Source organism: Rhinolophus sinicus, linkage group LG01, assembly GCF_036562045.2.
Source record: "Rhinolophus sinicus isolate RSC01 linkage group LG01, ASM3656204v1, whole genome shotgun sequence".
NCBI lineage: Eukaryota > Metazoa > Chordata > Mammalia > Chiroptera > Rhinolophidae > Rhinolophus > Rhinolophus sinicus.
In genome coordinates this window covers 37,194,271-37,216,172 of record NC_133751.1, presented here as the reverse complement: position 1 = coordinate 37,216,172, position 21,902 = coordinate 37,194,271, and the positions used below count along the sequence as shown (strand labels likewise).

At 43.5% G+C, this 21,902-nt stretch overlaps 1 protein-coding gene across 1 annotated transcript in view; it reads left to right on the top strand.

The window, feature by feature from the left end:
• The window catches only part of SLC7A14 (solute carrier family 7 member 14), a 99,546-nt gene that overhangs the window by 55,446 nt on the left and 22,198 nt on the right, over window positions 1-21,902 (top strand). The window contains exons 3-4 of the mRNA XM_019735313.2: window positions 15,522-15,758; window positions 17,187-17,404. Of these exons, the coding sequence (XP_019590872.1) occupies window positions 15,522-15,758; window positions 17,187-17,404 (455 nt within the window). The remainder of the gene's footprint in view (window positions 1-15,521; window positions 15,759-17,186; window positions 17,405-21,902) is intronic.

Sequence of the window (21,902 nt, the reverse complement as noted above, 5' to 3'; positions counted from 1 at the left end):
CCCTAAGCCCTCCCATTTGCTGAGGTCAATTTGTTTCTGAAATATTTAAGTAAAATTGATTCCCAGTGATGCACAGTTAGAAAATCTAGAGCCCCCTCAATAAACCAAGGGGGAAGTGAGGTTTACGTTTCTCCTCGTTCTTCCAAACCTGAATCTCTGCTTCCACAGGTTCTGTCTCTGCTCTGCATTTCACTTTCTGATGGCCCTTTTCTTTATCTCATCATTCAACCAGATGACACCACAATCGTTTCTCCTCTGAGCATCAGCAAGGCAAGGTTGTATGTGCAGTGGATTTATGGAAAGTTTGGGCCAGAGATGGGAGAGACAGTGCAGTCCATTGCAACAGACAGCAAACTTACAACTGAATATAGGACCCTCCAATTCTCCCTGCCTTTAGAGAAAGTCTTGGCTCCAGCCTCCAGCTCCATTAATGAGCAGCTTTGCTCCTTCAAACTCCCTAGCCTGGTCACTGTCAAGCCCGAAGACTCTTGTCCGTATCTTATCCAGAGCAGTTTGCTTCTCTCTAGCTCCCTCCCAAATTCATCCTGGCCATTCTCCAAAGACTATCACCCTTGAACAAAATGGTCCATTAAGATAATTTACTAAAAAAATTGGTTCTAAGAGGAGGGATTTGGGGACCAAGCCAAGAAGGTTAGATATAATTCTGTAGTCCCTGAGAAGTTCAGCAGCATGGCCAGATCTGTATTTTAGTAGCAGTGGGGGGAGAAGAGAGGTAGAGACACTGGTTGTGCACATACTGTGTAGAACAGAGAAGAGATTATGAGGCTGTAGGCCTTGATAGGGGATGCCAAAAGGAAGCTCAGGATGGAGAAGATTTGGGCATGCGTGGATGGGGAGGCTGAGGATAAGTGCTCTTTCTAGCTGAGAAAAAAACACAGAATAAATGAGAATGTTTTTGAAATAGTGTCATTAGAATAATAAATGTACAACACTGCTCTGGTGACAGAAAGTGAAAGTAGAAACAGAAAACTCCAGTAAAAAGGACCCCCGCAGAACCCCACGTGAGGGAGTCAACTAACTTTTGTGTGCAGGACACTTCATACAGTGCTTTCATGGAGCACCTCCTTTCCATCTGAGGTTTTAGTTCTGCCCTCAGATGAGGGGCCAGACGGTCAGAGGTTAGAGTCGCTTCCTGAGAGGCAGGCACATATTTAGTGGCAGAGCCAGAACTCAAATCTAAGACGGTTGGACTTCAAAACTCATGGTTTTCCATTTCAGAAAGCCTCCCTGAGATCCTTGAAGCCAATATTTCTCATTACCGTAGATGTGGATTAATAAGTTGCAATTATTGAAAAGGGTCTAAAGGCAATAAAGAAGCATCCCACTGAGTAGCATTTTTCTTGGCACTCTTAGTCTATGGGTTAGCACTCACCAGAGTTTGTAATTCACATTTCCTATCATCCTCATTTGCTCTTTAGCATCTTCTGAGTCATCATCAGGTGAGCCCACGGTGCCTGAGTCCCTGGGGAGGTGGTAAGGGGAGCAGAGGTCTGTCAAGCAGATGCCTTTCCCACAGTCAAGGCTCCTAAGCTCCTCCCTGGGCTGGTTCTGTGGAACTCCGCAAAGCTTAAGCAGAGTCTCCCCATTCCAGTATCCATCTCAGGTTGGATTTTCATGACTAAGGGATATTTCTGAAGTTTACTTAGTTAGTCTGGTGAGTTTCCTTATTTTGTTTTATCGAAAAGAACTAATTTCCCCTCCTCAAATGGAAGCCTTGAGAGGTGAACACCAAGAGAGAGGGTTGGTCCTTTTGCAACCCATTCTCAGTAATCTGGGATCACTCCTTCATTCCACAAACTTGCATTTATTTGTTCCCCCAAATATACCTGAGAACTACTCTTAACCACAGTGGGGGGGTGTGAGAGGCAGAAATATTGAGAGTGTGCGGAGGAAGTGCAAAGATGAACAAATGCACGCCAGTCTGCAAGCCTCTGAAGAGGAGTTCTCCAAAATAGTGTCCAAATATACAGCTACCTATTAAAATCTTGATAATGATAGCAGCTACCCCTAATGTTTGTAAAGTATCTACGATATAACTTATTAAACACTCAATAAATATTAGGCATTGCTATTATTACTATCATTTATTATTATTATTATTATTAGGCAAATGCTGTGCCCCAGGTACTGTGCATACATCACCTCCTTTAATCCTGTCGATGTCCCTGCTAGGTGGATGTCAGTGTTTCTATTTTGTGATGAATCATATTAGCTAAATCACTGAGGACTTGTAATGTGCCTGGCACTAACTGAACATGAGTTGCATAATCTCCCAAAAAATCCTACAAAGTAAGTACCATTATTATAGTCATTTTGCAGAGGACTAACCTGAGGCTCAGAGAGGTTAGGTGATTTGCCCAGGGCCACAAGGCATTCAGTGGGAAATGCCTAGTCTAAATTGAATTCTGCCTAGCTCCAAAGACTGTTACCCCCAAGCCGCTTCATGCAGATGCACATGCCCAACATTTAAAAACTAGCCAAAAAGAATCAAATGAATCCAGGAACCCCTCATTCCTAGTAGGGTTTCAAAAGAGCCTGTTGCTCACTCTATTCTATTGATTAGGAAAGCACTTTCCTAGCTCAAAACTTTGTAACCCAGGTCATAAAAATGACTTCTAAGCTCAGTGCCTTTCTGTCACCTGTCAGCAGTGAGAAAGGTGTTGTGAAGTGCATGTAACTTTTCTATACAGAGCTGAGTGACAGCCTGGTAGGAAGGATGTCAGTTACCAGTTCAGAGAAGGTGAGCACATTTTAATAGAAACTTGCAAGTTTCTCAAATTGCTGATTGTGAAATTGAGTTTCCTCCAGCAAACCCAGGAGAACCTGGGTTTCTTTTACCTCTTCTACAGCGCCTGGCAGAGTGGACAGTGCCTACCAGAAGCGCCTGGCATGGCTGTGGGAGGCGCTGGCCACCTGTTCTGGGCTGAGCATGGCAGAGGTGCTGCCGAGCACAGGAAAAACTCCAAGATAAAGAGCTTGACATCGAAGTGAAGAAAGAAGACAGGCACCTGGGAAACAATTGTGAGCGCTGCAGGGGCCACTAGGCCCCTGATCAGAAGTCAGGACACCTGAGATGGAGTTCCAGCTCTGTCGCTCAGCAGATCGGGACCCATGGCAGACGAGCATGTCTCTTGACCTCACTTGCCACCTCTGCAAAGTGAAGAGGTTGGATTACATTGCCTGTATGGGACGGAGTGAACAAAGGACGCAGGGAGGGGAAAGATTTGTAAAGAAAGACTGAGTGTCTCAACTCCCCTCCCTACACACACACACACACACACACACACACACACACACACACACACACAGATTCCCAACCCCATGTTGCAATTAGTTCCTGTAGCTGATCTACCTCACTTCAAGCCCTGCTCTATCATTTATTACTTGTGTGACTTGGGAAATACACTTAACCTAGAGCTGCCCCCAAATGATAGGTGTGCCAAGGCATTGCTCCCTCAGCCCTCAGATAGCTAGAAAGCGGCAAAGGCCCCAGGATAGTCACCTCTTCCTGTGCATCCTCGCCCCTTGATACGTGACCTCCTTCTCATCTCTATACAAATAGTATCATTAGCTAGGTCTGTTGTGTCAGGTGGAAAAGATTGGGAAGTCCTGACAACCTGTCCAGATCTTGGATTCATCATCTGTAAATGTAAATAACATTAGCCTTTGCAGCATAACCATCTTGTAATGATTAAGATCGGGTACGTAAAGGGCTTAGTATGGCCGGTGCGCATATACATGCTCAGTAATATTTGTTGTTGTGATGCTCACTCTTACCACTACTATTGGCCAGGTCTCCGACTGCACGAGGCTGGGTGTGTCCTTATGCAAATGAGCAGTCCCTGGTTCAGATTCTGAAGGCCCTCGGTGCAGACCTAGCTTAGGAGCTAGCAGGCCTGCCTCCTACCCCAGATGAACCCTTTCTCCAGGTGAATTTTGTACACAGCGCATACTCTTACTTCTGAAGGTATTTGCCCAAGAGGAACGGTCATCCCTATGGGGACAACCCCTTTCAAAAAAAAAAGCTGTGCTTCAAAACATAAAAAGGGACTATGCGGCAGAAAACAAGCAAATGAATACATATAATAATTAAAAATTGTGATTAGTGCTATAAGGAAGTTAACAAGGCACCATGGCAAAGTAGTCTCTCTGAACAAATGATATTTAAGCAGCCTCAGCTCTGTGCACTGAAATAGGTGCTAGAGATGTGTAAGGCGCGATGGCCACAGGACAGCCGTTTGCGACGGGAGTGCCAATGGAAACCCATGGAGAGGAGTCGTACCAAGCACCAGCCCTCGCCCTCAGAGGCCTGGTACAGGGCAGCCTAAGTGGCTGACCACACAGCTCAGGGCCTTTGCATGTGCCAGGACATCTACTTGAACACTCGCACCCCTCCTCACACTGCGAGGTCACAGATGCTGATGCTAAGGGGCCATGACTATCAAGGGACTCAGGAAGCTCCCGGCAAATTCCACTGACCCTGGCCGGGGGTGAGATCACCAAAGCAAAGGGTGCAAGCAGAGAAAAGAGCTAAGGGCAGAACTTTGTCAAATGCCTATAGACAGATGGAGAACAGAAATAAGAAGCAACGGTGGAAAAAGAAAAAAAGTGGGCAGAGGAGTAGGAGTAGAACAGCTCCTTACACAAGAAAATGAAGATGTAAGCCCTGGGTCACATGCTGCAGAAATACTCATAAAAGGCCATTCCCGTTGGCCACCTACGGATTAGAAGTGGCAGCGTCTGGATTGTAGTGTAGGCAGACATCACAATGCAAAGGGAAGTGTTGACATGGAGAAGCAGGAATAGCAAGCAGCAGAATGCATCTTGGATTTAACAACCCAAGGAATGCATCCACCCTGGACACAATCCGTGCTGTGCTTTACTGAGTGCCTGTGAGTAGCTATGTGTGAAAAGCAATGATCTGTTAATATGCATTACAAACATTTCATACTATACTTCACCACTGGCCATTTTCATGGATCTGGCCCCCAAAAAATCCCTTGCAAAGTAGTTGAAAACATACATACATACACATTTTCATATACACATATCCACACAAACATATCTTTAGATCCTATCAACTCTCTAGGAACTTTCTATTTTGGAATAAATTTAATAATAGCCCTTGGCTATATTTATTTATCTTGAAACTTTATTTATAAATACCCCAGCTTATAATTTCTTAGGCTTTTTAAGAAAATACTAGTCTAATGAATTTCTCTTACAGGTGAAACATAAATATAAATGCCTACTCCTTTGCAAACATTGCAAAGAGTGTTTTCATTATGAAAGCACTCGATACTATAAATCAGCCAAGAGCACTGATGTTTGCCTTGGGGGAATTCCTCTTTCAAGAAGCCTAATAAAAAAAAAATGTTAAAAGAAAATAAATAAGTAAAATAAGATATAAAAAAGAAGCCACCAACATATCCAAAGGAGTCACTGCTCTCATTACTACAGTCGAATTGCAGAAAAGTCATTGTCACCATTGTCATTGCACTCAATAGGGACTGCCCACTTGGAAACAATATATCAGGACCATCTAGGTGAGAATCTTAGGAAGAACAGTAACCCGCGGGTCTTTGTCAGGTATGCACAGATACTGTGCACAGTACCAAGTACCAAGCACACACCATCTTTCCATCCTCATAGACCAGTAGGTAGCAACACTTCCTCCTTAAAATACACATTTTACACTTATGCCCTATAGAAGGCTAAATTCTTTTAAAGTTTTGAGGACCTTGGAGTAGGAAACGAGAGGGGAAAAAGAGGGAGGTGAAAGTGGTAGGTGTTTTTATCAGAGGAGTGGGGAGAACTAGAAGTAGGAGCTGTAACCAAATCCCTGTGCCCAAAGATTCGCTCCAACCATCTCCTAAATCCTGGGTCTCTGGCCCTGCTCCAGCCTCCCTGTATGTTGGTCCAGTTTGGGAAGAAGTCAAGATGGCACCCCTTGTATGAGGGGTTTATGATGTCTCTAGGAAGGTCCTCAGAGAACAGATCCAGCCCCACAAAAGATTCACTGTGTCTCACCCCCCTGGGCATCTGCTAAAAATGCAGCCCATGCCAGTGGAATCTCGGTCCCACCTGCTCCTCAAGTGGGCTGAGGATACCACACGAGGGTTTATGGTGCTCGTCTTTAACTCTGTCCATTAAATTCTCAGGGCAAAGGAGTGGCAGCCTGGGCCCCTCACAGAAGCTCCTTAGGTCTGCCATCTCTATTGGTGCCACTTTCATCTGCTTTAGAAATGGGACACTACCTACTCCTGGAGAGTGATGAGCTGCAAAACATTTGGGTGAGAGAGCCTTGCTGGTTGTCATTTCAACTCCCACTGTCCTTTCCTTCTGCACAAAGCCTTTTTATCCCAGCTATCAGAGTCATCTGGACAAGGGCCTACAGGTCTCATAAAGAAAGGTTGAGCTAGAAAATGGGAAATTTCTCTTCACCTCACCATTTCTAACTGGATTTGTGGAATAGAACAGATGTTTCTAGATTAAAGACTTAAAACCTAAGAAGAAATGTTTCCATTCTGTTTTAGAAGTGAATTGAGCACATATAGGGTTTGGTCCAGATTCTAGATAATTTCTGATATCCCTGCCAATGCTGTGTCTATAAAACCATCAGCCCACAATACTTGCTTCCAACCCCTTTAATCCCACCTCCAAGGCAAAGGCTCCTGTGTAAACATTCCAGAGCAATGCTAAGTAAAACTCCCTGAGATTGCTCTTTCTCATGTGTAATAATAGCCACAGCTCCCACTGGAGGAGGGCCCACTGTATGCCAGGAACCACACATGTATTCCTGAAGACCTGTAGCAACCTGCACAGTAGATGTCATCATTACCATTTTCCAGATGGGGAAACTAGGGCTCAGTGAATTAGATGACTTGCTCAAGGCCACGATTGGTAATAATTTTAGTTGCCACTTATTAAGCATGTACTGTGTGCCAGGCATTGGGCAGCGTGATCTGTGTGCATTCTCTTTAACTGTCATAACCACTCTCTGGGGCTCTCTTCAGAGGCTGTATGGCTCCTGCAACACCTCACTACGTCTCCCAAAGCAAAGAGGGGGTGCTGATAGAGGCCTCGGCATTCCCTCACAGCTCACCTGAGCGTCAGGTGAGGAATCATACAACGGGCCTGGCATAGGTAGATTCCAAAACACATGCCTTTGCCTTTCCCTTTGTAAAGTCTTTTCCTCTCCAAGGTTGCCTGTGATGTTAACCTGAGGTCACCTACGTAAAAATGTTAAGAGCAGAGAAAAAGGCAGTTCTAGCTCCTCTGCTAGCTCAGCCATGAAGAGAGACCCAGCTGGGTCAGAAGATGACCTGAGAGAACAGCTAACCCTGTGCGTTCTTCCATTGGAAGCAATCGCATGATCATTATTATTATTGCCATCTTCGTCATCATTTGATAAAGCAATAAAGTAAAACACTTAACAATAGCATGATCAGACAAAATAATACTCGAATTTGTCATGTTATGGGAACTGTTACAGAAACAGACATCAGGCCTTGAATAACCTCTGAAATATTTTCATTGAGGAACATCTGGAGAAGAGAGTTAAATAGATGGTCTGGTCACATTTAATCAGCAAATGATTAAACTTCCTTGACCTGTTTCAGGGGTCACTTCTCTGACTATGTGGGCAGCTTCTTTCCTTCCTGTTTATATGTTGATATATTAGCGCTGTGGTTTGGGAAACTTTCTAGCTCTCTTTCGGCGCCCTACCCAACTTTAATTCGAGCCCTGTCAGGTTTAGTAACTAATAGTGTCACACACACCCTGATTAAAGATGCCGTCCATCCCCTAAACATAGGCTGTTAGCATCCACCTGGGGCCTGCCTTGGCAGAAAAATTATAAGTCTCTTCTTCGACGCCAAGAAACCTAGGCATTCCCAGACAAATTGCTTTTCTTCCAGACACATTTGTAAAAATTGCCCGGGATTCACTGACAGGTGAGTGGCCACGGTTGCTCAGGGAGAAGGGACAGTAGCAGTGAGATGGGAGGGAGAAAGAACCTGATGGATTACTCCCTCAAAAAGAAACCCACAGTTTTCTTGGCTAATCAAAAACCTTGGGAAGAGGACATCGGTACAGATCACAGGGTCCTGTAGCACATGGCAGGGCTGAGTCGCTGAGTCTCAGAATCCAGCAACCTGCTTCTCATAAGGGACAGCAATGATAGGGACACTTCATCACCCACCACCTGGAATTCAGCATCACAGAGCACACAAACATTTCTAAGAGAATTCAAGCTCTGCTTCTCTCTGAGGTCCTGTGGGTTCTCCTTACACCCCATTCCCAATCTACATTTAAGCAACCATAGCTGTACAGATGACATGGCTTAGTCCTGCTGTGAATATACAAACGGAACAAAGATGTTTTAAGAAAAACTAAGAAAATGAGGAGGAAATGGGTAATAAGCATCTCGGCAAAATGCTATCTTTGGTGAGGACTTTCTTAAGGATATGTTTGGGCCTAAGTGGTGAGTTGCGCTGGTATAGTCCGACAGCTGACTCCATCATGTGTCTGGGAAATGATAGGTAATTGACACTCAGGAGGAGCTGTCTTCGTGGATGAGGAATCGGTGACCTCGTCCATTTGCCAGATCAGCCCACCCCAACCTTCCTACTTCCCCAGGATGAAGTGCTTATTATAGGATACAGTATGTTCAAAACAACTCATCAGGCCTGATGTCTGCAACTTGTGCCCACCACACAAAGCAAGACCCTCTGGGAGTGACCCTCTGAGCAACAGTCACCATGACACTGATCCCAGAGGCATGAATCAAACTGCAGAGCTGGCAAATTGTTTTCTTAGACACCTCCCTTTACTCCTTCTCATCTCCTGATACCCGCTTTGCCTTTGAACAGTCCTCTGGCTGTCCAAAGACCTTACTTCAAAACTCAGTTTTGCAGTTCCTTAGCGCAGCTCATGTGTTTCCCTCCCACCCACCTGCAACCAAGAGCTCCTTTCTTGTTTTGTTGTAATTGTTGGTTTTCTGGTCTGCCTCATCCAGTAGACTATAAGAAGCACACAAAAACATAAACAGTATTCTTCCTGTTCATCTTTTAGTCCCGAAAAGCTAACATAGAATCACAGAGATGGTACCTTATAAATGTGTTGGATGAATGAATGAATTTAAAGCTCCTAGAATTGGATATCAGGAGATCTCCATTCTAGCTCAGCTCTGTCACTAACTGAATATACAACTTCAGGTCTGGAGCTCAGATGCATCATCTGAGGTAAAAGAACAAACCCAATGAACAATTGACACCCCAACCCCATGCCATGCTCACTACAGACCTGTGGGTCCACAGAGGAGGGTCAGAGGTTTGGGGGAGGTGTGGGGTGAGGGGGATTCCTGGGTAGGCCAGCCTCAGTTCTCCCACCCCTCTTCAAACAGAGCTGCCGTGCTTTTACTTAGTTATGTATTAGGCTCTCAAATAAGACTTTGTGTGCAAAAGAGTTTTACGACCAAGACAAAGTTTTAAAACTACAGAAATACATGAACCGTCCAGTCCTTTTCAGCTACCTTCACTCAATCTGTTGAAAAGGTCCCACCCTCTCAATCGTTGGATAACAGTTCACCTCTGCAGACTCAGGGTCCTCAAACCCTAAAGTAAGCTTCCATGTGTCATTCCAGCTATGCCTTTTCATCTCCTGAAATGACCTTTCCCATGTTTTTCTGCCTGGCAAAGCCCAGCTCACCCTTAAGATGTGGCTCAAAGCCTCCCCCTTCCTTAACACGCCCGCAGCCACCAAAGACCCCTGCTCCCTGAGAACCACACTCACCCACAGAGCTTCAAGAGCCCCTCATAAATACTCTACAGTATTAAAACTGGCCACGTGGTATCGTCTGTTTATTAAACTCTTTCCCAATTGAAACATAGATGCTTCACAGTCAGGAGACTTCCCTTACTTACCACTTGTGTCTCTGGTAGTCACCAAAGTGATCAATTTAGTAGGCACTTAGCAATGTGTGTCACATAAAGGAAGGACATTAGGAAGTCACAAGTTATTTAGGAAACTGGTAAATCAGTTGATAAGTAGGTTAGGGAATTAGTCGATAAATTAAACTACATGTTAATGGGAAACCTCTCTTTATCTGAGTAATTAGCATTCGAGTGTGAATAACCACTAGATTTAATCTTTCCAGGTGAAAGTATACTTTTAAAAAGTACTTATTTATCTAATGGCTTTCTATGGTGGAATATGGGAGAAAATGGATTTTTTGAATGAAGAAACCCTTTGCTGCCTTTCCTTACTCTCAGCTGCATCTTTCTCCTTTCCTTTACACCCTCCTAGGTTGGAGAATACTGGCCTCCTGGTTCTAAGAGAGGAACAGAGAAGCAGAACAGGCTGTGAGTGACAGGATGAAATTAGAGAAGGAGGCACATGTAGTGATTATCTTTACTATTGTGTGGCCCTGTGGGGACAGAGCCCCAGAAAGAAGTTTCCAGGCTCTCGGCCTCACATAGACAGGTGCCTGGCTCAGGTGGTAAATGGCTATCAACTGTGATTGCATGGCCATCAGCTGTGGCTAGTTGGCCGTCAGCTGTAACCAGTGAGCCATTGGCCACTAATATAACTGCTGTGGCTATGCTAGAAGAGAGAGAGAAAGAATGGGGGCTAGCAAGAAGATGGTGGCTGGGCTGGCAAGCGTGGATGGCGGTTTGCGGACAGTGTGGATCCAGCCTCCAGTGAGAGTATAGTGCCGCCAGAGAGAATATAGTGGTATGACTCCCCTACCTATGGCTCCGTGGGTGTTCCTTTTTGGCCTCACCATATCTTGCGTTCTTGTATGGGGAGCGGGAGCAGAGACCCCGCGTGACACCCTGCATGACAAATGGCGCAGCGAGCAGGGTCTCCCGCATGACAAATGGCGCAGCGAGCAGGGTCTCCCGCATGACAGGCCCTGTCTTAGGGACAGTTGGAAAGTTCACCATTGCTTGTGGGCTCTCCGGGAGTATTTAACCAAAGGCTGGCCTATTATGCCTAGAAATGAATGAACCATAGACTCTCTGAGTTGGGAAGAATTCATATTGAAAGGGACTAAATTTTTCGGAACCCCAAATCGTACATCATTTGGGGTATACAAGAGAGGATTGATAAAGAATATTTCAAATATGGAATCTCCTGGTATCTTGTCCCAACCCTCTTTTTAATGCGTGAGTCTTAAGTTTGACTGCTTTTTAGGCTGGCAATGTGTCAATTTAACCAAAAATATTTCAAGGTATAAAAATAAAACAAAGCACTAGGGATATGACAAAATGAAAACAGAGGTATATTTATAATATACTTCAAGAGTGGGTAATTGAAAAGGAGATCAGATTCGCAGACTGTGAGAAATTACTCATATTCCCTCCAGCCTGCTATAATGCATCCTCCATATTTCTCAAAGACCTAGACTTACTATCTATGAACAACTCTAATGGGAAAACTTCCATCATGTGGTCTACAGTGTGCAGTCGCTCACTGATAGCCATCTGGACCTCAGCATTGTACTCTATATTGATTTTCTCCAGCTACATGGTTATCCTTTTTGAATCAATATGCCTCTCCTTCTGCAATCACTTGATGGGTGGCCAAGGAATGAGAAATCACTTTGACAATAGCACCGGTGAATATGATTAGGAAGGTAACTCTGGGGAAAGAAGTTTTCTTAATGCATTACTAAATTGAGCAAAGATTATTTATACATTTATCTCTCATTGGGAACAGTGATTCTCTACCCAGTACACCAAATCAACTTTAGGTAATAAATACTTCGCAATGCTCCTTTACTATTGTGAAATACAAACTCAAGATAATATTACCTTCCTACACACTTACTGTTATTTTTAAATTAATATACCCTGAGTATAAAAGATAAAAAAGTAACTTCTAATAAGAACAATATTATTTCAATGTGAATGCTGGAGCATAAGCCCATTGGGGGACATAATGAAGTCATCAGATGTTTGCCATCATTTGTACAACGACTACAAACACAACTGCTACAAATGCACACTCACATAGTGGTGCTGTTTGGTGTCCAAAGACCATGAGTTATGTTGCTGTGGATGGTGTGGTTTTTTCCAAAATGATGACCATCTCTTGGTAAATTCCAAACAGAACAAATTACAACTGTCCCTCAATTTTCCCAGTTGTTGCAATCTTGGAAAATTTACTGTATATAAAGCTATGAAAAAATAATGCTTTGTCCTAATACGTAAAATGGAGATAAATTCAGGCTCAGAAATTAAAAACTGGTTTTTACTTGCATGAATGTCCTTAGGGATTTTTACATATATGTAAGACACAGGACAAGGCTTAATTTTTTGGGAGAGTCCCACACTTTGCAGAATCTCTAACAGCCCAGACCTCTGCCTATTTAATGCAGCTTGTGCCCACAGTTATCATGAGAACCATAAGCACCCCTAAAGATTTCAAGAATTTGAACCCTAGAAGGCGGTACCAACTCTGGTGAGAACCACTAGTTTGCAGTATTTTCCCCAAAGCTTCCCCCATTGACTCAGATGATTAAGAGTTGACTCTAGCTATGAAACCAAAGAATGATAGCGATAGAAGGGACCCTAAATCTTACGTAATTGGCCCCCTCGTTTTATCCATGTGAGGTAAGTCAATTGCCCTTGGACACTCAGTTACGACATAATCTAGGACAAAAACAAGATTTCCCTGTCAGTGGTTTTTATTTCTTATGCAGTTAGAAAGCTACACTTGAATTTCTCTCTTACACATCAGATATCTGAAAATAGTTGAATGGTTCACAAGATTTTCCAGATGTTTTCAGGATATTTGGGGTTAAAATCACTCGCTCCTCACTGCCAAGCTTCAGTACCAGGTGGGATACTCTCTAATGCCCACTAAAAGCCTGGATTCCCACATACAAATAAATGAGAAGGATTTTAAAAATATTATAAAATGCCTTACAATGTGTCCAAAAGAATGCTTTCTGAGAGCACAAGTTGTCTTAAAGTGTTAGTGCCTAATTGATGTGCTCACTGTTTTCCCCAAACTCAGTCATCAGGATCCAAGCAGGACCCTGGGAAAGAACGGCTAGGATCCCCTCTGTCCCTGTACTCAGCACAGCCCAGGGCCTTTTCCCCCAACTTAGGACAGCGAGGGGCTGCTCCCTGCACGAGACCTACTGAAGTACTGGCTATTGGCTTCTGATGGTGAACTGGGTATTTTTTAATTCGATTTGGCAGATCAAATATTAGGCAGACAACATTTGATTGCACACACCACAACACTGGCTCTCCAAATTAAATTCGCAAATTGATATGTTTCAAAAGCATTGCGTGGAAAAAGTTCTATTCGTCAGCCTTGTGTATTGTTGGGGGATCAAGAAGTGTAGAGAGAAGAAGCTCATGGCGTATGAGAATTACTGGGTAAAGCTGTGGCTCCTCCACCAGAGAGAGGTTGGCTGCCTCCTGATCCCTGCCTCACGCTGCACTAGAAGAGCAAACAGCTCTCTTCAGGGTAAGAGAACACAAAAGTCCTCCAAGCGAGAAAATACCACCACCAGGTCCTCCTACTTAGTGCTCACACACCCTGTAATTTCCTCACAGAGGACTTCCTCAAGCCTTGCTTTGAAGACCACTTTCTCTTAATTTTAGACTCACTCTAACAATTTAAACATCGGGTGTTGGAAGCAGCAATTTAGAAGAGGAGGTCTGACAGCAACAAGAAGAAGCAACTTAGAGTCTGACCTCCAGGAAGGAGATGGAAAATTGTTTTTACAAAGGGGGAGGCGGGGGGCTGACATAGGAACTCAAAGTAAATAGCAGCCTGGGCCATTTACTGTAGGGACAAACAGCTTTGCTAGAAAGCATCTCCAGCATACAGAGCAGCATAATGATTGAGGTAAAAGGAAAGTTAGATTATGCTCAATATATTTTTCAGCACGTTCCAATACAGCGGGTAGAATCCTGGAGTGACAGAGTAGGAAGACCCTTAAGAGAGCATCCCAGTCTAGTTCCTTTATTTTACAAAAAAGGAAACTGAATGTAAAAAGGTGGAACCGGTTCCAGGAAGAGTTGAGGCCACAGCGCAGCCCAACTGGTCCAGTGCTGCGTCCACATGGACGCCCTGACTACTGTTGTCACTAAAAAGAAGGAATCACATTTAATCATTCATTGTGTCATTACTCTTGACATCTCTATTTTTGCTTCTTTGCATTGATTTCTCCCCCTTCAAACAAAGAGAAGAGAAAAGAAATTTGCTGTCTTTATTCACAAAAGAGTGAACTATTGTTCCCCGATTTGTGATGAGAGACCTCAGTGTTGGTCCTTAACAAAATTGGGACTGAAGGTGAAGTGTGAGTTCTCGCCTACATCCTTCCACATCTTGTTCCTGCTGTGTTCCCTCCAAGCTCTCCTATATCTGTCCTCCAACTTGGTACCCCACCCACTGGCCTCACACCCTGAGTTCCTAGCACAATGTAGGAAATTCTCCCAACTCCCAGAAGTTTGATGTATTCCTGGTCTCTTTCTCATTTGAGCTCTAATTTCATCAAAGAATGAGGCAATATACCAGTGTTTTTCAAATATAAGTGGGGAGTTTTTTAAATGCAGATTCCTGATCTCCATCGAAATTACAATTCAATACATGATTCTGGTGGATGTGGGCCTTCCCAGCCTCGTTTCCTCCCTGAGCCTCATGCACAATCCCTTCCATCCAAATACTTCACATTGCCTCTCTCCACCTTCTATGCCCAGTTAATTTCTTAATATACCTCAAACCAGCTGAGGTACTTGTCTCTCATCTCTGTTCTCATTGTTCCTGTATATCTCTGCAGTATTGAGCCCTCTACAGTATACAGCCCACGTGTACCCTGGTTTTCTGGTATATCTCCCCTTGAGGGTAGGGCTATGTCTCACTCGTCCTTTTTTATTCCCAGCACTTATCACCCTGCCAAGCACATAGTAGGCACTCTAAAAGTGTTAAATTATCTTTTGCATGTGCTACATTTCCGTGTTAATAACTAGTCATTTATTTGTATTTGCATTTTTATCGTCCCTCCTAGATATCGTACAGGATTTTCATGGATCACTCTCAAATGAGAAGCGCATTTGGCAATATGTAACAGTGAACGAGAAGAATGCTATACATAAACTAACTAACACTGGTGCCAGCAATTGAGGGGGTCACGATGAGTTAGGCCCATGCTCACTCAGGATATCTGACACCCAAGGAACAATCACAGAGATACATACAACAAATGGGAATGTCTCTAAATAAAGAAGATCAGTTTACAGTAGTTTATTAGATTCCGTTCCGATTGCCTCTCAAGCATTCAGGTTAAAATGGTTTTCAGACGTGAGGTTAGAATACATTACGGCTGACTTTGGATTGGTTCACACACATAAAACTTTGTGTATTCGTCCTAAGATCCCAGATAGTCCCAATGTTTTCTTACTCAAGACGGTCAGCCCCCAGGAGGTTCGCTCACTTCCTGAAGTCCACCATCCATGTGTGTTTGTCCCATGCAGGTGTTTGCTATGCAGAGTTTGGAGTCCGCGTCCCCAAGACCACGGGGTCAGCCTACACCTACAGCTACGTGACTGTCGGGGAGTTTGTGGCGTTTTTCATCGGCTGGAACCTGATCCTGGAGTATCTGATTGGCACTGCGGCCGGCGCCAGCGCTCTGAGCAGCATGTTTGACTCGCTGGCTAACCACACCATCAGCCGCTGGATGGTGGACAGCGTGGGCACCCTCAACGGCCTGGGTGAGACTGCCACATCCTCTTACCCAACATGCAAACTTACTGAGCCTAATACATGGGCTCCCTTTCACGATGATGCAGTTTGGCAAAATGTATCAAGAGCCTTAAATATGTCCTTTTTTTGTTTTGCAAAGTTAATTTATTTCCCGTGGATCTATCCTAAGGAAATCAGTCTAACCTCCATAAAAGCTTTCTACAAAAAGATATTCATCACAGCCCTATGTCTAATAACAAACAAAAAAATTAGAAATAGTCTAAATATTCTACAGTGGAGAATATTCTACAGCCCGCGTGTACCCTGGTTTTCTGGTATATCTCCCCTTGAGGGTAGGGCTATGTCTCACTCGTCCTTTTTTATTCCCAGCACTTAGCACCCTGCCAAGCACATAGTAGGCACTCTAAAAGTGTTAAATTATCTTTTGCATGTGCTACATTTCCGTGTTAATAACTAGTTAATATGCCAATATTAACCACACAAATGATTAAGTGCGGACATATTATGTAGCTAACAATTAAAATGCTAAGCACCCAGATGCCATAAGAAGATACAAAGTATGAAGACCGCATCTCCTCAGCATACCGATTTCATAGAATGGTAGGTCTGAAAGCGTCCTCCAACCCCTTCGCTTGACAGATGAGGTCCAGAAAAAGGAGGCAGCTACCCAAAGAGCCAAACGGTCCTGGCTCGGGGGCCTGTGTGCTTCCTTACATCATGTGCTTAATAGCAATTTAATTTCATTTAAGTTGACCTCTCTGGTTATGAGCAAAAGTACAGCTGAAGTTCAAGAGCCTGACTGCTGAAGCAGTGCCTTTTCCACTCTATAGAGGGCAGGAGTCCACCGGCCAACAGACAAGACCAAGCAGGCCGGGAGCGTCCACTGGTCTTTTCTCGGCAACCACACATACATAAATGGAAAAAACATCCTCTTCCAATCGTTTTCAAAACCACACATTTTAAAATTTCTAAATAATGGAAAGGTTGCTAGAATGGAAAGGAAAATTCATGAACTATAAAGTGAACAACAATGAAGATCAAACATTTTCCAAATAACATGGTAGACCCATATATACATCCCAAATGTCCCAGGACGAGCCTGACCACTCATGTTCTACACCATGGTTCCACAGGCCCTGTTGTAATTGTCACAGCATGTATCCCAATTTTTGGTCCAGGATATCAGGTCATCTTACCTATATCCCCAAACCTTCCCATTTGCACATAGACACTTGTGGCCCAGAGTACACACACACACACACACACACACACACACACACACACACACAGTTCCCTCTCCCTCTCCCCTCCCCGCACTGTGACAAACTGACCACCCCTGTCAGAGCTTAGCACAGATGCCCTGGGGTGGGGCTGGGAGCTCGCACAGCCCTTTTTTCCCTTTGGTGGACAATATTAACTCGTGTCTTTCCCCGTAGGGAAAGGTGAAGAATCATACCCGGACCTTCTGGCTCTGGTGATCGCGGTCATCGTCACCATCATCATCGCACTGGGGGTGAAGAACTCTGTGGGCTTCAACAACGTCCTCAACGTGCTGAACCTGGCCGTGTGGGTGTTCATCATGATTGCAGGGCTCTTCTTCATCAATGGGAAATACTGGGCTGAGGGCCAGTTCCTGCCCCACGGCTGGTCAGGGGTGAGTTCATGCCTACATCCCCGCGTACCTGTCACACGCTCCGCCTTCCACCCTGCGACCAATCTGAGACACAGTTTCAGGAAAATGCTGCCCTGTCTCATCATTTTCACGGCATGCTCTTCATCACCTTTCATTGGAATGTTCTGAAGAAGCGGTTTTTGTTTTATTTCTTTGTTTCACAAATATTTATTAAGATCTTATTTTATACAGATAACAAGAATAGATTCAATGTTTTGAGTCCCTAGCAATTATGCCTAATACTATGCTAAATGCTATGTATGTAATATCTTGTTTAATCTTTCTAATAACTTTGCAAGGAAAATATTTACATTCTGGTCTTTCAGATGAAAAAACTCACACTAAGAGAGGTCAAGTGGTTTGCTATTGAGCACACAGTGTAAGTAAGCACAAAGGACCCAGGGCCAGGACTGTCTGACTCCCAAACCTGTGCATGAGCAGCTCAGTCCTACAGAGTCTCTCTACAGTCGATTCAGAATAGAGGCAGTCTAAATGAACAAGGAAGTAAAGGAGGCCAGGAGAAAGGACGGTGGGGAAGACATGAGTGTTGTCTGGGTATGGAACTTGGGAAAGAACAGTTTTTAACTCTAATCCGAATGTTTGACCCAAGGTGGAGAGCCCCTCTGGGGTCTGAGGGCAGTTGAGCTGGCCCTGTGGGTCCTGGTTATAAATTTCATTCCAGTGTCATGGGTCACACAGAGAAATCTACCTGGTGCGGTCTGCAGGTTGGCAAGAGAATGGGCTGGACCAAAAGGACATTTTCAGATTCCACTCCTGTGACCAGGTTGATGCAACTTATGCTTAAGAAAAACGGGAAGCTCCGAGTGGCAAATTCTTTATATTGACCAGTAGTTCTAAGTCACACCTGGATTCTTTCTCTGCGGCGACTGAAAATACTTACTTTATGGATTCGTTGGTAAAATTCACTAGCCCATCCTCTTTTTTTTAACAATAGAACATAAATCATAGACTTCTGAGTGGGAAGAGATCTTAGAGTTCACCCTAATCTTATCCCCTCACTTAACAGGTGGAAAAACTGAGCCAAGACAGGCAAACCTGCCTAGGATGGTGGCAGAAGCAAGTCTAGGATTCCACCAGTTTTGCTTTTGTAGCTTTTGCTTAGACTGTTTTTCCTTCATGATGTTCAGGGACCAGAAATCTCTGTTGGAGAACACTCAAAATAACTTCTGTTATTCTGAATCATGCCACGCTGTTCAATGCAGAGAAATAAGCAAGGAAGCAATTTCAGCCAAGATTTCTGGTCTTCTGCTTATCTGTAAAAATTCCACAGAACCACAGAATTCATTCCATCTCCTTGAAACGAATAAATCCTGAAGCTGGTTAAAACCAGAAGAGACAAATAAACACTTCTTGACCCCCTTCTGGATCCCCAAATCTATATTTTTTTATGACACAAATCATTCTTTTCCTATCAAATAAAAGAAACAACAAGTTATAAGAGATACAAAGAAAGAATGTTTTTCTGGAACTCAATTGCATTTTCATCATAGCACACAAAAATGTTCTCACCATTCTCTTAACAATGTAAGAAATTATTGGGTCATGGACTTACTATAAGACTTTAGCCAACAGCTAACTTTGGTGCTTTCAGATGTTCTCATCTATCAAGTGTGAAAACTAATTATACCAAATGTTTCCAAAGAGAATAAAATCTTGGATGTTTTTACGTGCACATTGTGCTTCCATGTGCAATAGTGGTTAGCAATGGTGATAACGACACGGGGAAAGAGCGAGAACTTATCTCCTAGTACCTGCTAGGTGCTCAGCATTTTGCTCTATGAATATTAACTCACTCTTATAACAAATCTTTAAAGCAGGTGCTGCTATCCCCAACTTACAGGTGGAGAGGCCAAGGCTCAGAAAAGCTGAGTAATGTACCTGAGGTCACTTAGCTAGTTGGTCCTGGGACTGAAATTCCTGTCCCCGTTGGTGTGGCCTCAAACAAAACCCTTTCCACTATATCAATGTCTTGTGTACGATGACCCTCCCTGCTGAGCTTCCTTTTAAAAAAAAAAGAAAAGAAAGAAGGTAATTAATCTGACACGTTACATTTTCATTTCCTCTAAACTTTCCCAAAGTCATAGAGTCTTGGAACTGGGAGGAATATTAAGAGATAGCCTAGTCTCTTTTCTTATCTTCAAATGGAAGTATGGTTAAACCAGTCCGGGCCCAATATACACTGTTTACCAAGATATCATGTCAGAGTAATTTAAAAGCTTTCCTTAATTACTTGGATCATGTTTAATTTTCAACTTTTTCCTAACAGCTTACCTAAATGGCACACACTACAGTCAAGGTGCCATGTTAAAATTGGAAAAAGTTAATACCCTCTGTGTAAATACCTTATGCGCATGCAGAAGAAGACCAGTCTCTTAGTCTTTCCCCTAATGCTTTGTTCTGGGGTCTTTATTCTCTTTAAGTTTCTCCTCTTCCCATCTCAGGGCCTCTATGTCCCTCCTCCATCAGGAGCCTGCCTCATCAAGGAAGGAGCTAATCAAGCCAGGTTTAGAGGTTTCCCATTTACACATCCCAGGTTCTCAGTAACTTTTGTAGCAAGAAATGAAGATCAGAAATCAGGCATAAAAAAGAAAGGAAAGATGCCATTTCCAACACTTAACATTTTCTTTATGACAAACCTTTCCATATACACTTTTCATTTAATCTTCACAAAAGCCCCGCAAAATAAGTACAATGATCTACACTTCTACATCAAAATAACCGAAGCTTAGAAAAGTTAAGACCATAGATCTTGATGGTAAAGGAGGTGAAATTCGATCCCAGTTCTGGATGAGCCAAAGCCCTTATTTATGTGCTCCACTCCCCCCACCCCCACCCTCTCACCCCCCACCCCCACCCTAGGTAGTGGACATGGGACCAATTGTCTTTTTTTGCACCTTTGGCCACTGACTTCACTCCAACCCAAACCTACTACCTTGAGTAGGCTTGTCATTAGCCACCAAAAAAGGTTGGATGGGATTTGGGATTTTTCACTGCAAATTCATTTTCTCTGCAGGAAATTCAAATATGTGCCCTAGTGGCTGTGAATAAAAGCATCATCTGAGCACAAAGGACATCCCAGTGTGAAGATGTTGCTGACTCATCCTCTCTGCTATCTGCCTGGCCTTGGATTTCTGCATAGTAAATTTCCTCCCTGGAGAACTGGCCTGGACCTGTTCTTTCTCAACTTTGGTTTCAGGTCACTTTTCCAATCCAGTAAGGCCACTTTGAATGTAGATCCTATTTTTTAAGGTCTGACACCTTCTCATGAGCATGTCATCCACCAAGTTAATAAACACATTTCCTACTTTGTTATCTAACAATTATCAACAAAAGTGAATTGCCTACTTGGCAGCTGCATGAACTTCTCCACTCCATAGGGAAGACCTGACTCCTACCCCCGACAAGAGGACTAGTTCAGAGTTCCAATCCACGTTGTTCTTCAATCGCTTTAGGTAGGATGGGATGAAGGAAACCATTGGTGTAGGGAATGGTTTGTAAAGATACCATTACATGATTTGAAATACAATTCTCAAGTACTTTAAAAGGGTTAATGAGCAATCTGTTCTCTGGCCATGGACCCCTTATAAGCCTACTCTTTCTCTGCTCCAACTACTTCCTTCCAAAAAAAATAGCTTAAGGAATGGTTTACTCAATTACAAGTTCTGGGTCAAATGCTTCTTTGGTCTTGAAGAGCTTAAGAACAACAAACATTTTCCCCCTATATCAAGTAACTGCTGGCCCTCAGCTGAACCCCTGCTTCCATCTGCAATTCTTCAGCCCCCAAATATTGTTGGATGTGTATTCCCTGTATGTTATTTGTTCTTGATGCTATCTTATGGTTTTTCTTTAACCAAACAAGACGCTGTACCAGCACAAATATCTCCCAGGAAAAAGGTCCATAGCAAGTATTTGTGGGGAATGCTGACAGTCTCCAAACAAAGGAAAAGTTCTTTTTTCATGTTCTCTACATTTCAATCCATTTGTTGGAACCTATTAGCACATTCCACTGTCGCTGCAAACAGGCTGTTAATAGATCTGGAGCATGACTGTGGTAGAAAATGCTATTAAAGTTGGAACGTTGTCTTGTTACCTTGAGAGTGAATTATATAAAGGTGCCTAATTATCTCCTAAGCATCTGGCAGATTGGCCAAAGCCGAATAGGGAGGGCTGCCTCATCCTAATGCCTTTCAAATATCAGCAAGGTACAGGGGGCCAGCTCTTAGGGACCCACACCCTGAGTAGCAGGCCTCTAACGACACTGCTTTTGACAACTAATTAAGCAGCAGCCCTCCAGCAACTGAGGCAGTGCTGCTTCCCCAGCAAAGCTGTATAGAGACGTAGGCTGATCTGGATCACCTGGCTGAGCAGCTATTCGAGGTTCACTTCAGAAAACAATTTCCGCTTATGTCATCAAATCAAAAAGTCAATATGATTTTTTAACTTACGTAAAACGTTAAAG